The sequence below is a fragment of the Heteronotia binoei genome, chromosome 6, assembly GCF_032191835.1.
Source record: "Heteronotia binoei isolate CCM8104 ecotype False Entrance Well chromosome 6, APGP_CSIRO_Hbin_v1, whole genome shotgun sequence".
NCBI classification, from domain to species: Eukaryota; Metazoa; Chordata; class Lepidosauria; order Squamata; family Gekkonidae; genus Heteronotia; species Heteronotia binoei.
Window position 1 is genome coordinate 116,244,303 of NC_083228.1, and position 22,111 is coordinate 116,266,413.

The following is a 22,111-nucleotide window of genomic DNA, read 5'->3' on the forward strand; positions in this document are numbered from 1 at the left end:
TTCTCCAGATTTTCCACAGTACCAGTGTTGTACTAAATTACACCCTTCTAATCCAATTTTCAATGGATTTAGAAGCATGTAACTCTTCATAGGATGGCACTACATATTTTATGGCAGTATTAATAGGGTTGTCAACTTCTAGATTGGTTCCGGAGATTTCCTGGAATTATAACGGATCTCCAGACTGCAGAGACCTTTCCCCCTGAGTAAAGTAGGTGCTTTGGAGGATGAACTTGATGGCATTATAACCCACTGGAAAAAAACACACCTCTTCCTAAACCCCAGGCTCAACCCCCAAATCTCCAGGAATTGCCCAACTTGGGGTTGGCAACCCGCAGTGTAAACAGCTAGATTCAAATCCAGTAGCATTTCAAAGACCAACAAAATGAGCTTTTGAGAGTCAAAATTCCCTTCATCAGATACAAGTTGGAATGGAAATCTCTGAGTCCTTATATTCCAGTCAGAAGGTGGGAGGAGTGTTGCAGAGAAGGAACTCGAGATGTGGAAGTTCAATGCACATTGTAATTCACTAGATAAGAGTAGAGGAGAAATGTTTAGGAGCCGAAAATTAGCATCTGTAGTGAGATAATAATCCTATGTCCCCATTCAGCCCCAAGGAACACTCTTATGTTCACATATTCTTAAATGTGGTTGTGCGGTATACTGGTTGGACTAGGATCTGGGAGACTTGGGTCGGAATCCCCAATTTGCCATAGAAGCTTGCTGGGTGACTTTTGGCCAGTCACATACTCTTGGCCCAACATACCTTACAAGGCTGTTAGGATAAATGGAGGCGAGGAGAGTGATGTAAGCTGTTTTGAATGCCTATGGGGGAGAAAGGCAGGGTATAAATGAAGTAAATAAATAAAATACATGAAATTAGTTTCTGAAGATCCACTGCCTGCTTTAAAAGAATGTCTTTGCCTTTCCTTTTTCCTCCATTTGTATATAAAGTAAATACTACAGTCTCATAGACTCATAATCCTCCTAAAGAACTAAAACTGCAACTGTGCGGAAGCAGTAGGGCTGCCAAGTTCCCGCCAAGGGCGGGGGAATCCCCGTTTGGTGGGCCCCAACCTGCTGGCAGGGAGGAAGTTACTGGGGGGATTCCCACCCCCTGAAGAGTCTCGCCATCATGTAGCACAATGACATCATCCATAAGTGATGTATCACGCCAGGCACATCGTGCGGGGCACTCTTGGAAATAGTAGGAAACTCTATGGTTTTGCGGAGGGCCACTCTAGCAATTTGGGAGAAAACTCTATGGTACCATAAAGTCCCTTGCCAGCAGCCAGCGAGGACTTGGCAACCCTAGGAAGTGGGAAGCCTGTAACAATATCGCAGTTTCACAGAACCTGCAAAACAGAGATGTTCTGCCAGGACTATGGCTGAGGCAGTGGCAATCTAACAATATTGGCCTCCCCTTTTCCATCATATACTGTTTATTCTGTTCCACCTTTCTTATTACTACCTACCATCTATAGTGCACATATGTGGCACTGACTCAGGAATACTGGTTTTTCGTTGCACTATTATATTACATTTGACATTATGGTTAGATTTTAATAACTGTTGATACTATATTCATTTACTACATCAATATTGTATTACTGTATTTGATCATGTTGTTGTAACCTCCCCTGGATCCACCCCCAAATTCCCCAGATTTTTCTTGAGTAGGACCTGGCAACCCTATGCAAAACCCTCTTCGGGATGTATTAACTTGTTACAATGTTTTGGCTGCCATCTGATATTAGACATTGTTCTTAATGCAAATTTATATTTATTGTTTTAAATGTTTTTATTGTAATTGTTGTTACCCACCCTGAGGCTGCTTGCAGGGGTGGGCAGGCTAGAAATCAAATTAATCAAATTAACTACCCTAGTTTCTATGAATGCTCTTGAAGTCCTATTGCCTGCAGCTCCTCCCTGCTAGCCAGCAGATATCCTCTAGAAACTCCCATCCTCTATGTTCTTAGAAAGATGTGTCTCTAAGTTACAACAATCACTACTGGTAAGGTAGGCGTCTCTACCTACTCACTGGGCTTCCACAGATACAGATTCATATGCAGCCCCGGTGCTAGGGGTTCTGCCACCCAGGCAGAACCCCGTGCTGCCACCACCACCCTGACTTCAACATGTGGTGCAATGTCACCCGAAAGTGACGTCGTCGCAGCAGTGCACCCCCTGGTCAGCCCCCTGCCTGCTTCACAGGGAGCTGAGCAGCGTCTGCCTGCCTTGTTTTCCCTTTGCTCCAATCAGAGCGAAGGAAGGACGCTCCACTGCCTCCCCTGCCCAGCCCTCTCCTGCTTTGAAGGCAGCTGGGCAGGGGCTGCCTTGTTCTTCCTTCACTCCAATGGGAGTGAAGGAAGAATGTAGCAGAGTCAGGGTCAGCACGAGTGGGGACGGAGAGGGGGTGCCTGCCCCTCTGTGGCGAGGGGCACCCTAGGCCACTGCCTACCTTGCCTACTCCCACGTGCCGGCCCTGTTCATATGACTTCCTAAATTAACCTAAATAAAAATGCCCTCCTCAGCAGCTTGAATACACTTCGGAAGGGCAGAATGTTGACAGCAGCCGTTTCTCCTCCCTTGTGCTTTTCACTTTTGAAAACAGTAGAAATTACTGGTGTGACCCACTTTGAAGTAAGATATAACTTTACCCTAAGCTGTTTGAAAGGGCGGAGTAAGGTACCAGATGCATAGATTGTGAGGTTGCCATGTCGTGGGTTATGATTTACCACTGACATGGTTGCCAATAGGCCTGACGAAAAATGTTCTGTCCCTTTAAAAGAGGCTCAATATGTAGAAAAGGGCAGTTGAAACTTTTCGTGGCAGGGAGGTCTGTAACATCACCTGCTTAAATTTTTGGCAGGAGGTTACATCCAGGATCAATCTCACAACAGCTGCTAATTTAGACACCACAGCCAATAGTTTAATCCCGGGGTGTTGAATTTATGTGTTATGAGGGCTGGAATTGACATAAATAAGACCTTGTCGGGCCTGGCCATGCATGTCATAAAATGTAATGCCAGTTAGTAGAGATATAAACTTTTTAAATGGCACAGACAAACACAATTAAAGATTTTTTTTTTTAAACAAAACCCTAAAATAAAATATGTGTAAAGCATTAGCACTTTGCAGTATTGTGGTCAGTATCAAAGCAAGCTGTTCCTCCCCACCCCCTTCCATCCCAAGAGAGGAGCCAATGGAGAAAATAGAGGCATTGCTCTGTAGCTCCTGTGTGATTGAGAAATCCTGGCAAATCCAGCTGTGATGCAGAAGGAAGCAAGAGAGAGGGAGAAGGAAGCAGACTTGCTCACGGGCCTGATCTGGCCCACAGGACGCGCATTTGAGACTCTTGGTCTAATCCTAGGATATATACCAACTCAATGGGCACTCTCAAAAAACCACATATTTTGGAATCAAAGGGCAGTTTTATCCCCCTCTGTAGATCTCTGAGATAATGTACATTTGTACAAAAGTCACATACTGAACTTTAGTATACTTATTTGAAAGTAATTCCATCTATTCCAGTGGAACTTTCTTTCATGGCAGAATATATAGGATCAGAGCCTCTTTTTGCTCTGAAACTATGGCTTTAATCCTATGTACACCTGCATTGAATAAATCCCACTTTGCTTAGTGGGGCTTATTGCCAAACAGCTTTACATGGGATTACAGTCATAGTTTCACAAGCAATGTGGAGAAAGAGGGAGAGAGGTCACATCAGACAATGCTCTGAAGTTCATTAAAGCAAAGCAGTCATTTAGGTAGGACTTAAATGGGCGGGCAGGGAGGTGTGTGAGATGGCTAAACTAGTAAGCTTGTAAAATAAGCTTGATGAATTGCCTTCCTCAGTTTTACTTGAGCAGCCCAGCAGTGAAGAGCATTTAAAAGACTCCCTTCCCAGATTTATCAAGAGGTAAGAGACTTTGATTTTATACTTTTTGAAACAGATTTTGGGAAATATTTTCCCTTTCATTTGGAAATGTGAAGTCCCCCCCCCCCAAAAAAAGAGAGAGAGATGAGGTCTCTCTCTCTTGTTTTTAAGAAGAAATGCATGCAGCATTATGCATTTTCCTCCCTCAGATCTCTAGAGAAAAGGTTTGTAATAGAATGAGGAACATTACTGACTGACTGGAGAAATTTGTCAGTCTCTAATTAGTATCTGGTAAACAAACAGACAGAATGTATTTGCAGTTTTGATGCTATTGTTCCCCCTTCTGTCTGGTTTTGTGTTTCTGCTTAGTTTGATGTTCTGTCTTCTTTCAGACAGTGAGATAGGGTTGCCAAGTCCAATTCAAGAAATATCTGGGGACTTTGGGGGTGGAGCCAGGAGACTTTGGGGGTGGAGCCAGGAGACATTGGGGCGGAGCCAGGAACAAGAGTGTGACAAGCATAATTGAACTCCAAGAGAGTTCTGGCCATCACATTTAAAGGGACTAAATGTCTTCCTTCCATAGGAAATAATGAAGGATAAGGGCACCTTCTTTTGGGGCTCATAGAATTGGACCCCCTGGTCCAATCGTTTTGAAATTTGGGGGATACTTTGGGGAGGGGCACTAGATACTATATTGAAAATTTGGTGCCCCTACCTCAAAAAACAGCTCCCCCAGAGCTCCCGAAACCTCCAAATCAATTCCCCATTATACCCTATGAGCATCGATCTTCACATAGGGAATAATGAAGACGTTTCCCTCTTCACCCCCTCCCCCCCCCCCGTTTCTGGCAAATCTGATGCAGGGGACTGGCCTCTCTACTCACGAGTTGCTGCCAGCTTCTCACAGCAACACAGGCACACCAGCTGGGCACTTTATGGCATGGAATAGGAAGCCGGCAGAACTCACTCACCTCCGGAGGTGCAAAGGCACATGGTCCTTTGGAGGCGGGGCTGGGCTCCCCTCCCTTCACCGGCCAGCTGACTGGGGGCAGGAAGCAGCCTGAGAAAATGAAAGAGCTCTGGCTGCTGCGATCGGGGCTGGGTGGGAAGGGCTGCCATTCTCCCCCCCTCCCGCTTTCCCTTTTTTGCCGCGCGGGAGGAGGAGGCTCCAAATCGGGGGTCTCCAGGCCAAGCGGGGGATTTGGGAAGCCTACAGTGAGATGAGTGAAATAGAGTTAGCGGCAGGCCTCAGATGGAAGTCAATATTTATATGGTCAGATAAGGCTTGATTCACTGCTGGGAGTGGGTGGGAGGCCTGCTTTAGAGGATTGCTCTGGTATTTAAAGCTGTCTGAACAGAAGAGGATGAAGACTATAGGTCAGGGGTGTCAAACTCATTTGTTATAAGGGCCTGATCAGACATAAATGAGATCTTGTCGGGCTAGGCTATGTCAGGCCAGGCCGTGAGTGTATCTATTTAATATTAAGTAGCAGAGATATAAACTTTATAAAGGACACAGACAAAGATAATGAAAATATTTTTTTAAAAAAAACTTAAAATAAAACATTCTTAAAACATTAGCACCCATTGGTCTTAAAGGTGCTTTCTTTGTATTTCTCCCATGGGATCCAGGGAAACTCTGGCTGTTTCCATCCTTCCCCAGGGGACCAGGAGGGGAAGGAGTCTCTGCCAAAAGAAAGAAAAGAGGCTTGGCTCAATAACTCTGCTGTGCGATTGAGAGAGCCTGGCAAAGCAAGCTCTCCTTCTGCCCTTTTCATCAGAAGGGAGGATCCTCAGCCAATGGAGAAAATAGAGGCTTTGCTCTGTAGCTCCTGTGTAATTGAGCAAGCCTGGAAAAGCAAGCCGTTATGCAGAAGGAAGCAAGAGAGAGGGAGAAGGAAGCAGATGACAGCCAGTTGCTTGGGGGGCCTGATAGGAGCCCTCCAGGGGCCTGATTCGGCCCCCAGGCTGCATGTTTGACACCCCTGCTAGGTTATAAGGCCTGTGTGGGAAGCTTATGTAGGCTTATGTTGGTCAGACATCTAAACTGTAGAACTAGGGAACCAAACCTTAGAAACAAAATGTGTATCAAAGGATTGGGGGCACGTATGTCATTCGAATGATGGGACTGTTATGGAAGCACACTCACCCCATTCTATTCCAATGAGCCATCTTTTCTCCAAGAATGAGCTCAGGGAAAATTGGCTTTGTGACTCTGTAGTAGAAGTCAGCTGCACAGCACTGATTGGCTGGCACCTCTAACAAACTCCATTGAACCTGTAGCCAAGATGGGGCACGTGGGTGAATTGTGGAAGTACTGTATTGCCCCACCACAAAATGGTTTAAAATGGGCTTTAAAAAAACTGGGATGTTGACATTTCCCTTTTAAAGAATGAAAACTTTTTCAAATGGACCCCCCCCCCCCTTTTTAAGTAAAATCAGCACTGGTGGGTGCTTCCTGAGTAGGGTTGGAGATCTCCTGGAATTACAACCAATCAGGTTCCTTCCTTCCCCAAGTCCCACTCTCCCCAGGCTCCACCCACTACATCTTCAAGTATTTTCCAACCCAGAGTTGACAACCCTATTCCCAAAGGGCCAGGGAGGAGAAGGAAGAGGAGAAGACGAGACTGAATTTATACACTGCCCTTCAGTACCTGAAGGAGTCTGAGAGCGGCTTAAAATCTCCTTTCCTTTCCCCTCCCCACAACAGATACCCTGTGAGGTAGGTGGGGCTGAGAGAGCTCTTATGAGAACTGCTCTTTGAGCAGAGCAGCTCTTTCAAGAACTGTGAGTGACCCAAGGTCATTCCAGCAGTTGCATGTGCAGGAATGGGGAATCAAACCTGGTTCTCCCAGATAAGAATCCGCACACTTAACTGCTCCACCAAACTGGCTCTCAAAATTGACCCATTTAATCTGTCCACTCCAAATTCTCCATGGCTCGGTGTGGGTTTTTCAAGAACCTCTTCTGCCCATAGCCTGTCTTCAGCAGAAATATTCCCCTTTTAAGCACTGTCAAAGGGAACATGGCAAAGTTAAGAAGTTACATTTGGTTAAGTTTCCTGAGTGGTGATTTTAAATTTTGTGTTTATGTTTTTAATTAGTTCATTTGATGTGTTTTATCCACATTTCTGAGCCATCTTGAGTTCCATAAGGAAAAAAGGTGGCTAATAAATGTTTTAAACAAACAAATAAATAATTGCAGGATAACCTTTAGGGAATGCTTTTGATCTGAACAGTACAATTAGAGTTACCAAATCCAAAAAGCAAAAAAGAGGACATATTTCCTGATGGACTACTTCAAACAAGTGATAACTCTGACAAATCTCATTTAAAATACTTATGTTATTTAAGCTATGATAATTGCTATTATGGCGGAATGTACCTGCTCTGGACTGCAGGCCCAATTCCACCCTGCCGTCCTAAGTTTTTCTCAGCACCTGGAGAGACCCATCCCCACTTTAGGGTAGTCCTCCCCCTTGATCTTTGTATGGAATTGCCTTTTCCCTTCCAAGTTCTGAGGCCTTGCCTCTGTGTCTCCCACTGCCCAATATCTGGTCACTAGGGGGCCGTTTAGTGCCTTGTGCACCCTTGGAGGAATAGCCGCTTGCCAACTGCCTGCCTTCCCCTGATGCCCCTTTAAAAATACTGTGTTCAAGATGGTGGAGGTCTTTGTGGTACAGAGAACCATAGCCAGCAGTTATGAAGTTGTTATGAAGTATTTATCAAAAAGAAAATGTTTACAAGCATACTTTTAGCACCGCACCAGGTTGAGCAAGGAATTCTGAAAGAAATGGGTAAAACACAAATCTGTTGTCCATCTCTAGAAATGCTCTATCAGATGTTAAAATATAGAATAAATTCTTTATCTTAGGCATTCTCAGGGCTTTTTTTGAGCAGGAATGCACAGGAACGCAGTTCCAGCTGGCTTGGCATCAGGGGGTGTGGCCTAACATGCAAATGAATTCCTGCTGGGCTTTTTCTACAAAGAAAGCCCTAGGCGTTCCAGATGTCTACAGAGTGAGCATTACCTTGACGCTTGCTCTGGCTCTTAGGCAAGCACATGGTCAATGGAGAGGTCTGTGTCCTCTCTTGAACTCAGCACCCAAGGAAAAGAGACCCTCCTTCCTGCTACAAGGAATTTGTGTCATCTTTCTTTTCCCCATCCCCTGAGCAGGTCTTGCCAGGTCAAAGAGGCTTTTCCTGGAGATCTTCAGGAATCTCTTTCTTGAAGACTCTGTAGCGTTCTATTCCTCCAAATCTCTGTTCCCTGCTTGAGAAAGGGAAGAGCTTGGCTCACCCATTATCTCTCCTGCTAGATCTGTTAGTATTTGTATGAAGATAAGTTGAAGTACATCTGAAAAGCAACTGAACTGTCTCCTCCCCCTCCCCGGTCTGTTCTCTGACCAGACACCCCCCCCCCAAAAAAAAGCTTTCGAAATTGGTGTCATTTATAAAATGAAATCACTGAAGATTCTCCAGTACTTTGTTTGCTAGTCTAGTAAAAAACATGGCAAAAGTTCCAATCCCTAGATCAGTGGAGCAGTTTTGTAACTTTTCTTAAATGACTGATAATTAATATTTAATTACAGATTGCATTTTAATAATAGAACAGAATACATGCCGGAAATATGGAGAGGGGTAAGTCTGACAACTGGAATCATGTTTGGATTTTTGGTATGTACAACTGTCTTTTACATAGTGAAGGTGAGAATAAACTGGGCCCAGCTGCTGGAAGACAAAAAAATTATGATTTTTTGTTTTATTTTCATATATGCTTGTCCTCAGTCTGTGCTGATTTTCTGAAACCTTTTTTCAGTTGATAACAACTGTGGTACTCAAATGGCACAAAAGGGGAGAACACACTACACATTATCTTCTTGATGCACGTGGTTGCCAGTTTGTATAAATAGAACAACATGCATATTTTCAAACTTCAGCACAGACACAGTTAGATACCTATATCTTTTGAGGGTACACATTTGCACTTTTCAAAGCTATTCGCACAAAATGGCCATCACTGTTTACAGTGAAAAGGGCTAGAGCAGGGGTGTCAAACTCATTTGTTATGAGGGACAGATCTGACATAAATGAGACCTTGTTGAGGCAGACCATGTGTGCCATAAAATGTAATGCCAGGTAGCAGAGATACAAACTTTATAAAGGACACAGACAAACACAATTAAAGATTTAAAAAATGCAGAAGGAAGCAAGAGAGATGAAGAAGGAAGCAGACTTACTTGCAGGCCTGATAGGAGCCCTCTGGGGGGCCTGATTTGGCCCCTGGGCTACACATTTGACACCCCTGAGCTAGAGACTATATACGATGTTTAATCAATATGAGATATTTCTGCTCCTATCTCCCCACTCAAAGAGCAGCAGACAAACAGTTTGGTGTAGTGGTTAAGTGTGCGGACTCTTATCTGGGAGAACCGGGTTTGATTCCCCACTCCTCCACTTGCACCTGCTGGCATGGCCTTGGGTCAGCCATAGCTCTGGCAGAGGTTGTCCTTGAAAGGGCAGCTGCTGTGAGAGCCCTCTCCAGCCCCACCCACCTCACAGGGTGTTTGTTGTGGGGGAGGAAGGTAAAGGAGATTGTGAGCCGCTCTGAGACGCTTCGGAGTGGAGGGCGGGATATAAATCCAATATCTTCTATCTTCTTCTTCTTTACCTTCTGAGGTAACCATCAGTTGTTCTGAAGGAGAAAAAAACCTATCTCTCTCTCCCCACCCCAACACCCATCCACTCACGTTATTGTTACTACAGAGGAAGGGAGGATTTATTTATTTATATTTATTACTTTAGTTTTCTATCCCGCCCTCTCCACAAGTGGACTCAGGATGGCTAACATTCAATTAAACCCAATTTAAAATTACAATTTAAAACAGTAAAATTAACAATTAAAATACATTTCATGGTGCTACTTAAAAGTTCAGTATAGGTGGGATCATAACTTTCTTTCTAGGGTTGCCAGGTCGGAGTTGGAAAACACCTAGAGACTTTGGGGGTGAATCTGGGAGAAAGTGGGGTTTGGGGAAGGGAGAGGCCTTGGTATGGTACAATGCCTTAGAATCCATCCATTTTCTCCAGGGAGCTGATCTCTGCCAACTGGAGATCAGTTGTAAAAGTGGGAGATCTCCAGGCCGCAACTGGAGGCTGGCAACCGTAGGAGAATCTGCTATTTACTGTAAATATACTTTGAGCTTACATGTGGGGGAATGTATACATATTTTTAAAAAGTCATTTTGATTAAATGAAACATTACGAGAGAAAAGTTTTTGAAGGGAACAAGAAAACATTCACCTCAAGTATTCCAGTATTTAGCCAGCTGAAAGAAATGTTAGTGGGTGGCCTTATTTGGGTTGCATGGGAAGGTATTCTAGCTATGGAAAGTGCTATAGAGTGGGTTTCTGAGGCTGAGAGTGGTGGAGTACAATAATAATAAAATTTAATTTATTTTAGTAATAAATTTATTTTTTATAATAATAACTTCAATTTACATCCTGCCTATTTCCTGAAATTGGGCTCAGGGCAGCACACAACATATCTCTGTACATAGGAAAAGTATACAATACATTTAAATAAAATAAACAATAAATATATACAATATGTTCAGATACAATATGTTCAGATTCCATTCTGAATAAATCTGAATATATTTGCCTTCTCTTCTTTTCCTTATATTTTGAGACTTATAGGCCCTGTTCACACAGCGTGTTGAGTCTGTGTTAAACTGACCCGGTTCTATTCCAAATATCTTTGTTCCGAATATTGTCGATCAGACTGCCATACTGCAGTTAGAATCACCCTGCGGTGAAACCGTCTTCTGCCATTCACACGATGGCACCATGCATTCTCCCCCCCTTTTATGCGCATTATGTACATGTGCGCATTATAAGCATATGTGCATAGGTTAAAACATTATTGCAGTTATGCACATATCGCTACATAGTAAAAAAAAAATGGTGACCATAAACGGGATGTCTGAGGCTCCTTTTGCTCCAGGACAGCCTTCAGACATCCTGAAGTTGAACTATCCAGACAGGGAAACTACGAGGTGAAACTGGAGAACTCAAAAAACACTGCAAAGGAGCAGGTAACAAAATACTCTGGTTCAGAAAAGGGGGGGGGGCTACTACGAGTTAATACTGGGAGGCGGAGGCAGATGTTGCTGTCTGATCAGAAACTTTTAATCTGGTATGAAATAGCAGCGGCAACTGATTATACTGAACAGCCCCATTATGTTTCCATTCCTTTCTGATAGGGAGAGCAGTTCTTTCGTTCTTCCTTTCTGCTGGTGGTGAAGTGACAATGTAGCTTTGGGCAAGTACATAATTCCAGTGCACAAACATAGACAAATCATGAGTTTAGGAATCCATTAAACTTTAAACTGTGATTCCTATCTGACTTTGCAGGAAGTGGCTGGAATTTGGCTCTTCTCTATAACTATCGTTCTGTTCCTCCCTTCACCTGCAGCACACCTCAGAGCTGTCTGGGAACTAGCATGGGGGTGGGGATTAAGGACAGAGACACTTGAGAGAGAAAGAGGCATGGAGAAAAGAGAGGGAAAGAATGTGAAAGACAGAAAAGGCAAAGAGTAGAGAAGTAAAGAAAGTGAATGGAATGAATGAGTTAAAAAGAGAAACGGGGGATTTAAATGAGGATGAGGAAAAAGTGTGGAAGGGGTTAGTAAGCAGAGCAGTGGAGAAGCAAGTGGACATTAGAAAACAGCATGTTGGGTGTAGTTGTTTTAAGGGCCAACACTAGGGTTGCCAAGTCCAATTCAAGAAATATCTGGAGACTTTGGGGGTGGAGCCAGGAGACTTTGGGGGTGGAGCCAGGAGACATTGGGGCAGAGCCAGGAAAAAGGGTGTGACAAGCATAATTGAACTCCAAGGGAGTTCTGGTCATCACATTTAAAGGGACAGCACACCTTTTTAAATGTCTTTCTTCCATAGGAAATAATGAAGGATAGGGGCACCTTCTTTTGGGGCTCATAGAACTGGACCCCCTGGTTCAATCGTTTTGAAACTTGGAGGGTATTTTGGGGAGAGGCACTAGACACTATACTGAAAATTTGGTGCCTCTACCTCAAAAAATAGCTCCCCCAGAGCCCCCGAAACCTCCAGAGCAATTTCCCATTATACCCTATGAGAAATATTTCACATAGGGAATAATGACGACGTTTCCTTCTCCTCCACACACACACCCTTCTCGCAGATCTGATGTAGGGGATTGTCTCTCTACTCACCAGCCAGCTTCTTCACAGTAACAAAGACACAGACACAGAAAGTTGAAGCCTTTCACCACCTCCAGAGGTGCAAAGGCACATGGTCCTTTGGGGTGGGACAGGAAGCAGCCTGGGGAAGCTCTGGCTGCTGCAATGGAGCTGGGTGGGAAGGGGAGGAGCAAGGAGAAGCTGCTGCGATCAGAGGTGAGAAGAGAATGGAAGGGAGGAGGAGAAGCATCAGGGATTGGTGAGAAGGGGAGAGGAGAAGCTGCTGGGTTCTAGGCTGCGTGGGAAGGGCCGCCATTCCCCCCGCTTTCTGGATTTTTGCCAAGCAGGGGGAGGAGGCTCCAAATCGGGGGTCCCCCGCCCAGGCAGGGGATTTGGGAAGCCTAGCCAACACCTTTTAATTTGCTCGCAGTCCAATCTGAATATATGGGTATCCCAAGGGAAAAAGAGAAGTTTATCCATGTGCCATTTAAAAACTACAAATGGACCAACTACTCTGACTTCCTTGCAAACATGATGACCAGCAAGCATGGCTAAAGGCAAAGGATTCAAATAGTCATTCCATTCGGAAAACACTAAAAAGCTTCTTTGCTCATGTGCAAGCAGTTTACACATTAATTTAGTGCACACTTGGAACTTCTGTTGTTATGCCAGGCATACACAGCACTTTTTGTAGTCTTTCTAATGTTTAAATTGGCTCTGAGACTACAGCCCTGAGTTCTTGGAGAAGGAAGTAAGTTTTGCTATAATTAAAAGAACTTTCTTCAAATGAACATGTTTAGGGTTGGATTACCAGAATAAAGAATACTGGCTGGTGTTCTGTGAACTGTTGATATAGATTCCATTGCTCCTTTGGAAATGTTAGTATTTCTCTTCTCCACTCCATGTTAGTAATGAACAAAACTCATATAGGTGGAGGCTTGGACTGCACCCATCAGTAACAGTGTCAAATATGAAGGCTGCTTAGGCAAGCTGTGTCTAGGTTATTATTGCAGAAGGAAGCTTGGCTATTTCAATATATTTGAGATTGTTCTGTGACTGGCAGTTTTTTTAGCTTCCATGGTAACAAAGATATGCTCCATACTACTTTTATCAGTTGTGAATATTAGAAGACTTTTTGTTACGTGGGGTCATGTAGGGCATTTATTTGGGAAGCATTCAGTTTGGATCACTGGTTGTGCCAGATGTTCTAGGTAACGTATTGCTATGCAATATAATTAATGTTGTGATGGTGAAGCCAATGTTCTGGAGCAAAGATAACTTACTTATGTGCTTGTTTGTTTATATGCTTATTTGCCTGTTGCAAGAACATTCATCTAAGGAACTTGAAATGGTGCAATATTTATGGCTCCAAAGTTAAAGTTTTAAGCCATTTCTTGTTCTGGTAATCAACTTTAATGTGAAAAACAACTAAAATACCTTGTACAACAGTCTCTAAGCCATATTGTGGATGGGACATAATGTGTGGCAACACTACAAACTACCAGTTCCCTAATATAAGGGAAAGCCATGGTGAGATAAATTAGGCTGAGATACACAGAGAGAGAGAGAGAGAGAGAGAGAGAGAGAGAGAGAGAGAGAGAGAGAGAGAGAGAGAGAAAGGGAGGTATAGTGGCCTTTTGGACCTCCTGGGTTTTTTTGGCAGCCTGCACAGATGAGGGGACCAGAGCACTTAGCGTGTCACAGTATTTCTGTCAACCTCGGTAAAAGAAAGTTGTGCAGGTTTGGATCAAGGTTTGTAAAGTGGCGTAAAGGGGTAATGTCAAGGATGACTTCAGTTTGGTATTGTTCTATTTACTTTCTAATAACTGACAAGTCTCCTGTTGTGTGGGGTGCAAGTACTTTCTTCGGAATATGCCTTAGGAGAGGGTCCATGAGTCAGTGGTAGAATATCTGCTTGGCATTTTGAAGGTCCCAGATTCAACCCCCAAGTTCAACCAGCCATTCAGTACTTACCTCAGTAGAACACTGGTCTGACTCAGTTCACATGTTATAGTGAAAACACGTAAAACCTGCATATATCTGCTTGTAAGAAAAAGCCAATGCCTGTTTGCTTTACACATTAAACTGGGGATCAGCACATGGATAAATGTGGGGTTTCAATCACATGTTCACCTGAATGTGTGTTGAATGTAACGTGAGAATTACTCAGTACATATACAAAAAACAATCAAATGTGAACTGTATATGGATTGTGCATGTCTCTGTAACTTGTCAACAGGGCTTGCATCTGCCACTTTTGCATGTTCACTTAGCGTGTCACAGTATTTCTGTCAACCTCGGTAAAAGAAAGTTGTGCAGGTTTGGATCAAGGTTTGTAAAGTGGCGTAAAGGGGTAATGTCAAGGATGACTTCAGTTTGGTATTGTTCTATTTACTTTCTAATAACTGACAAGTCTCCTGTTGTGTGGGGTGCAAGTACTTTCTTCGGAATATGCCTTAGGAGAGGGTCCATGAGTCAGTGGTAGAATATCTGCTTGGCATTTTGAAGGTCCCAGATTCAACCCCCAAGTTCAACCAGCCATTCAGTACTTACCTCAGTAGAACACTGGTCTGACTCAGTTCACATGTTATAGTGAAAACACGTAAAACCTGCATATATCTGCTTGTAAGAAAAAGCCAATGCCTGTTTGCTTTACACATTAAACTGGGGATCAGCACATGGATAAATGTGGGGTTTCAATCACATGTTCACCTGAATGTGTGTTGAATGTAACGTGAGAATTACTCAGTACATATACAAAAAACAATCAAATGTGAACTGTATATGGATTGTGCATGTCTCTGTAACTTGTCAACAGGGCTTGCATCTGCCACTTTTGCATGTTCATGGGTGTGTGCTGTGGCTTTCTCTTGAACAATTTGTGCTCTATATTTCTGCAATTCACCTTCTTGTGGGAACATGTTAGACTGATTTGAAATGTGTGAGAGGGAAGGGCAGAGCTGGATGGACCAGAGACTGGATAGCCAGTGGGCCCCGTCCAGTCCCACAAGTCTATATATGGATGCAAGGCTTGGAGGTGAAGGTGGCTTTGTAAATTTAGGACTCCCCTGTAGTAAGAGAAATGGAAGGCAATTAGAGGCCAGGCCAGAAAGGGGAACGGGGTGCTTTAACATAGACCTTGACTCATTGAATCTTAGTGGGAACTATCTGCATCTGTACCTACTGTTATGTATTCAGTTCTTGCTGTTGGAGTGTTGTGAGCTTGAAGCACGCTTCCATTACTCTCGAGAATCCTGATGCCTACATTCTAGTTGACCTTTCTCTTGGAACCGGCCAATTGGGATGCAAGGCATTTCTTCAACAAATGCAAATGAATGATCCTGGAGAGACCAATAGGAAATAACTGTTGCCTACTAGGGGGGCATGGTTATCCACTGCCAGATTGTATATAGTTTGCTGCATTGCCTGTGTTTCTTGTGACTGTTTTCTTCCGAATAAAGCGTTCTTGCTTAACTAAGAGCTGACTGAATTCACTTTATAACACCTTCATTCCTGATGTTTAAAAGCTCAGTGTCTCAATTATATTGTTTGTAGACTTTCCGCCCCCCTTTATTCACTTTTCCTCCATATTCATAAGAATTGCTCTTTTAAAAAAACAAAACTTCTCTCCAATGATATGATAAACTTGCCAATCATTGTTTTTTCCATACAGAAAACACAGTATAAGCACATGCATGCACGCTTACACTCACACACACAACCTTGCCACAGGTTCTCAATTAAGCATGCCTGCTTGAGTATTCATCAGTTTGTGTGAAATAGGATTGTCAACTTCATGTTGGGAAATTCCTGGAGATTTGATGGGTAGGGCATGGGAAGGGCACAGTTTGGCGGGGCATATGTTATCCCAGGGTGCTAATCTCTGTAGTTTGCAGATGAGTGGTAATTTTGGGAAATATCTTCAGGTCTCACTTCAAGGTTGGCAACCTGTGTATATCTTAGAAGGGGAGAGGAGGGGGGAGAGATTTTGGAGTCACTGTGTACATTCAAATACAGGGACTACAGCTCTCTTGAAAGTGGCAAAGCTGGGTTGCTGCCTGTTTGCCATTTCCTAAGAAACATTTAAAAAGGAATGATACCCCTCCCCCTTCTAACTAAATTTCCCTATGCTGAGGTAAATTTCTCCTCAATCTAGGAACTTTTCAACATCCTGGCAGAGCCCAGGACAATGCTGGTGGAAGAGACATGTGACTCTGAATGACTCTTTCCGATTGGACAGAAACCTCCAAATCCAGCCATCCATTTTAGAACTAGCTCAAACTAGTTTTGTCTTGACATTGTCTGAGGCATGCCAGGCCCATTGCCTGATATAAAAGTACAGAGTCCCCTCCTCCCCTTTCTGCAATAATCGAAAGGTTCAGGCCTACCTGAAAGTTTGATCTTTTCTGGCAAGAGAAGACCTCCAGGTATGTATGATAGGAAATTGTGCGCATGGGGGAGGAGTGACTAAAGGGGGGGAAGGCACTCCAGTAGAGTTAGAAGAGTGTAACTCTTCTCAGGATTGTACCATAAATGACTTGTTACGCCATGTGTCTCTTATCTTCTAATTATCTATTTTCTTTCTTCTCTTCAAGCCAGAGTTTATATCTCCTCTTTTGCAGCTCACCCTTGCACTACTGCCCTTCTGTCCTGTTCTATTCCATAAGTTCTATTCTATTAATAGTTTGCCATAGGGTTGCCAGCTCTGGTTTAGGAAATTCCTGGAAATTTGGGGTGGATCTTGGGGATGGGATGGTTTAGGGATGGGAAGGACCTCTGGACATAGAAGCTGCCCCCCTCCAGCAACCATTTTCTCCAGGAGATCTCAGGCCTCACATGGATGTTGGCAACCCTTCTTTGTCATTAAAACATTTGTCATTAAAGCAGAAGCTGTGACGCTATCAGGTCTCATTTTGGGCAGGAGCTCACAGGAGTGGAGCTCTGGAACCTCTAAATGTTGTTGTGCTCTTTCTTTCTTAAGCCCCTCCCCCCAAAAAACCCTTGCTCCTAGCCTCCATTGTTCAACCGCCTTGTGAGAATTTTGCTGAACTCTAAGATTTGACAAACTTTCTAATATTTTTCCACACAAAAAATGGGAAAATAACCATAACATAATAAAGCAGACAGATGAAATTCTTCATCATACCCCTGTGGCCACATAGGAGAAAGTAATTGAAAAAATATGATGGGAGTCAGGTTTTATTAAATATAATTCAAGACGGATTTTAAGGTAGATGCTGAGCTGATATAATTTAGTAGACCCAGGAGCCCCTCCCCCCCATTGGAGGCCAGGTAGGACCTGGCAACCCTACCTGGTGTAAACTAATCATCTCTCAGCTTAATTTATTTCACATATTTGTGACTCTTTAGCTTGGAGAAACGTCGACTGTGGGGTGACATGATAGAGGTTTACAAGATAATGCATGGGATGGAGAAAGTAGAGAAAGAAGTCCTTTTCTCCCTTTCTCACAATACAAGAACTCGTGGGCATTCGATGAAATTGCTGAGCAGACAGGTTAAAACGGATAAAAGGAAGTACTTCTTCACCCAAAGGGTGATTAACATGTGGAATTCACTGCCACAGGAGGTGGCAGCGGCTACAAGCATAGCCAGCTTCAAGAGGGGTTTAGATAAAAATATGGAGCAGAGGTCCATCAGTGGCTATTAGCCAGAGTGTGTGTGTGTGTGTGTGTGTGTATATATATATACACAGAGTGTTGGACTGGATGGGCCATTGGCCTGATCTAACATGGCTTCTCTTATGTTCTTATGTTATCTGGAAAAATGAGGCAGGAAGACCTTGAGCTATATGGAAAAGAAGACCAGGTTTAAAATGTAATAAGTACAGAAATCAATGTGCTTGCAGCTGCAGTCCTAATTTCAAAAAAACACCTTCCTGGGAGTAAGGCCTGTTGTATACAGAAAGACTTTATTTTGATACCTGCTCACGATTGCTCCCTGGGTGCTTCAGCATGTATATTTTCCACAAAACAATTTTGCAGTTTGCTTTATTGCTCACACATGGCTGTACTACTGCTGTTGTGGCTTCAAAGGAAACAAACCAACACCTGTACTTGATTGCTGGGAGTGAAACTCGTTTACTTCAGAAGACCAGATGGCTATTTAGAAATCTTCGTAAAATGACTGGTGTCCTTATTGGGTCTGTAAAAATAAGCCTCCTTATTGGGTCTGTAAAACTACTCTTTTTATACATACAATTTTATTGTCCTTCTCAGCCGAGTAGTTCTAATATTCATACACTATAGGTATGCAGCAAGCAGGGCGGGGACTTGCTGCTCTGTCAGATGGAACGATAAGTTGCCATTATATTGTATAAAAAGGACTATTGGTTTGAGCTTGGCTTTGTTGAAAAAGAATATAGAAATAGCCTCTCTAGTTTGTATAAAGTTCCTTAGGACTCTTACTTATAAACCTAGACAGTTGTGCTACATTTCCAGTTCTTGTAAAATTGCTGTGCTTCTCTATTGTTTCCTAGGAGTGGTGAGAATGACCAATCTTCATGAAGTTATAACTGGATACAGGTAATAAAAAAAAGAGTTACTAATTTGAAGTTGGCTTGCACAAAGAATGTGGAACATTTATGAATGTCTGCCAGTTGTAGGTATAAATGTACAACTAATCCTGTTTGATGAATTTTTTGTGTCTTTGCTTAAGTGTAGCAGGAAACATTAAAGGACGGATCTCATAGATCTGTTCTGCTAGTGGGGGTGCTTTCCTCTGGCATCAGTAGCCTCTAATGCAAGAGGCCTCTTGTGGGAAGGCTCTTTGTACCAAAGGAAAGTACTCCTATTAGAGAACTGGATCCACAGGTTCGAGCTCCAGGCTGATATACTGTATACGACAAATACCCATCTTACCGTGCATTCTGCCATATATTTTACAACGCACCTGTTCCTGAGGTTCGCTATGGATGGGTCGACAAAGAGCATGTTGTACAGAATGTTCTTTTTAGTAGACCCATTCACACAGAAACTGCACTTCTCCTGTGGTGTGTTAGCATGCAACTAGAAGCTCAAGAAGTAATGGGGATGGTTGGTAATATTTTGAGTGGGGTTTTTGCCATAGAGATGATAGTATATTAGGTTGACCTGTAGTCTGAATGTCTAATATAAAAATGAAAGGCACCACTTGGATGAGAAAACTGTGATAGATGCAGGGAGTCACTCTGGTACACAACTTTTTTGCCCAGTATGAGGCAATACCTGAATGACTGAATTTAAATAGAATCCAGAAACAGCAATCCAACTATGTGGGACTAGAATAGATTTCATAACTTTCCCCATATAGATTCTATCAACTGTGGCTTGGTACCACATGATGGCTGAAATACTGCCAGGGACTCTTGGATAAAACTCTTGGTTTTTTAGTGTAGCTAGTTTGGTTTATATGGTAATACAGAATTCTAAAATAGCTTTAGATATCTCCTATAGGTTTCCATACATCATTAGTGAGCTTTCAACACCTGAGTCATTAACCGGCCTCTGTTTATAGAGGTGCAAATACACTCAGTCTTTAATGCCCCAGGGCATGAACAAATTAACTTTGTGTGCATATGAAGTTGCTGTATTCACTTTGCTTTCAAAAAAAATGTGCACTAGTATTGACTGTGCCCTTCACTTGGTGGTTTACATTATGATTTCACACTTAAAAGCATAGGGTTGAGTCCAACCAGTTTTTCAGCTGTTGAAGGATGAAGGACCATGAAGAAAGACTATGTTGCAGATGATGGTACTGCAGACAAAAGCCATATGGGACGGGCTGTAGTTAGAAAAGGCATTGAATGGCGGGGGGAACCTGATTGGATGTAGTCCATAAGCAGTCTTGCTTCACCAAGGGAACATTGCTGCTGTGTTAACTTACAGGTCTAAGCTATGCTGACTTTGAAAAAACAACAACCTTGCCTTAATCTGACTTGTCACATAAATTCTCATCCATTTTCTCTTTCTAATCAAGTAGTCAATGTCGATGTTGTTCTTACAGGGCCATTTGGTGGGAGGGCAACTGACTGAGCACGACAGTTCACAAATATAGTACTTATGTGATTTTGAACTGGCCCTAGATCACCATCCTAGAATTGGCATGTGTCTTTATTTGGCAAAAGACTGGAGAATCCAAAAGCACCTGTCTAGCTAATGGGAATTAATCAGACCCCATTAGCAGGAAATACCCAGAACCAGAGCAACTCTGCTAGGTCAGTGATCAGTTTGCAGCACAATGTAAACTTTGCTTCAGTTCACTTCTCAGTCTTTAGTGGCTGTCTCCAATGAACTGTGCTTACTATATATTTAATGGGAGTAACATTTTTAAACCCCAGACAATGTTTTATTTTACTCTCTCCTCAGCTTGGTTTAAACTTTCATACTTTATTGATCTTGTAGGACAAACTTCCAGAAGCAAAGACTAATGGCGATGAAAACAGCGAAGCGTGTAAAGGATTCTTTCTACTGGTTTTATTTCCAGTACCTGCTGCTCTCCTGTTGCGTTGACCTGGAGCCCTGGGAACAAATAGTGATACACGTTTTTACCGCCACTAGTATTACCATGTTGGTCTTCACAGCTTATGTGTTCATTCCAATCCATTTACGTTTGGCTTTTAGGTTCTTTCTGCAGTTACTGGTCAAGTAGCCTGAGACAACAGTTGTCTGTGTTTGCCATGATGGTCCTGGGGGTTCTCTATGTGACTTTAACGTGTTTGTGTAAATAGAAATATTTAAAAATCTAAGCATGTTTCCTCTCTTTATAGCCCCTTGCATTGTTCCTTGAAATCTGCTAATTTTGATGACAGATTTTTGCAACAGTGAGCTGTGGAGGCGGGAAGGAAGCCACAAGTCCCTAGTCTTCTGCTGTTTTGCCCATGGGATTGTTATGGACAGAGATTCCAGTCCTCAGCAAATTAACTTGGGGATCTGGAAAGTTTAATCACCACCCAACTAAATTTAATGGTCTTATTTGTAGCCTACTGGAGTTAAGCCCTATTAATTCCTATTTATTTTTGATAGGGAAATTAGGAACTGTTTAAATCTGTCCTGTTGAAATAATTCAATGTGTTTGTGTTATGCCTGTTTGTTTTTTTACTTGTGATGATCTTGAGCTGTAAAAATGAACTGGGAAGACTACTGAAGAAGAAAACTCTGTAACAAGTGACTTCAATTAGTCTCAAGCTAACTAGACACAAATAGACATTTGAATCACAGCAAAGAGCCTTATTTCTAGTTCTAGTTATGATAAATAACTCTGTCTTGGAATTTTCAGGTGTAGTACTTCCAAAGAGAGGTAGCTGAAAGGTAGCTGAAAGCGGATGTAACACCTAAATTGGACAATGCTCTTTTATGCATGAATTTTAAAAATATTTTTAAGGGAGGTGTGGAAGCTGGAGGAATCCAGTCAATTATAAACCTGTGGGTTTTTTTTACTTCTCTGTTGTTTCTTGCTGTTTCTGTATCCTGCCCACTTCCGGACTTCTTGTTCAAATAGTCACCCATTCTCTTTTCTTCTAGCTTTTACACAACAATCCTTAGCAAGACATGTTTGCTAGCATTAGCTCGCCTTTCTTTTCTTTAGGCTACCAGACTGAGTAAATCACTTATGACACGGACGTGAATCAGCAATGGTCCAGTATGTTAATTGCTTATAATTTGTCCTTGAGTTTGCCGAGCGGAATGCCCACTGTGCCAGTATAAGTTCACAACTTGTGGCATGAGAGGGTTTGGAATATGGTTTCAGAATAGCCCCATGCTATTGAGAGAGCAGCTGCATCACAGTCCATTTGGGCTAGAACACAGATGAAGTTGAGGAATTACCATGGGTAGGAGTGGGAATATTTTACCTGTACATTTCCCTCATGAAGTCAGAGTGCAGACTTGTTTGCTGAGAGATCTTGGGTTATGCTATGAGCTGGCATTTTCCTGTTTGAAGTCTCATATTAGTTGAGAATTCACTCCAGGGCCCTAAACAAGCCATTACATTATCTGGGGATACTGGGATGAATGACCA

General features: G+C 42.8%; 1 protein-coding gene across 4 annotated transcripts; it reads left to right on the forward strand.

The window, feature by feature from the left end:
* The first annotated feature begins 3,651 nt into the window (after positions 1–3,651).
* Positions 3,652–20,840, forward strand: LOC132573398 (serine palmitoyltransferase small subunit B-like). 4 transcript variants are annotated; one of them, XM_060240904.1, is made up of 4 exons: positions 3,652–3,922; positions 8,472–8,520; positions 18,594–18,639; positions 20,497–20,840. In XM_060240904.1, the coding sequence occupies exons 2-4, from the start codon at positions 8,511–8,513 to the stop codon at positions 20,741–20,743; spliced, it is 303 nt and encodes a 100-aa protein (XP_060096887.1). In that variant the 5' UTR covers positions 3,652–3,922; positions 8,472–8,510; the 3' UTR covers positions 20,744–20,840. The 4 variants fall into 4 exon arrangements, 1 of the variants encoding a protein (XP_060096887.1); XR_009555536.1 differs by lacking the exons at positions 3,652–3,922; positions 8,472–8,520 and adding an exon at positions 16,448–16,524; XR_009555537.1 differs by lacking the exons at positions 3,652–3,922; positions 8,472–8,520 and adding an exon at positions 18,020–18,257.
* Positions 20,841–22,111: the final 1,271 nt, after the last annotated feature.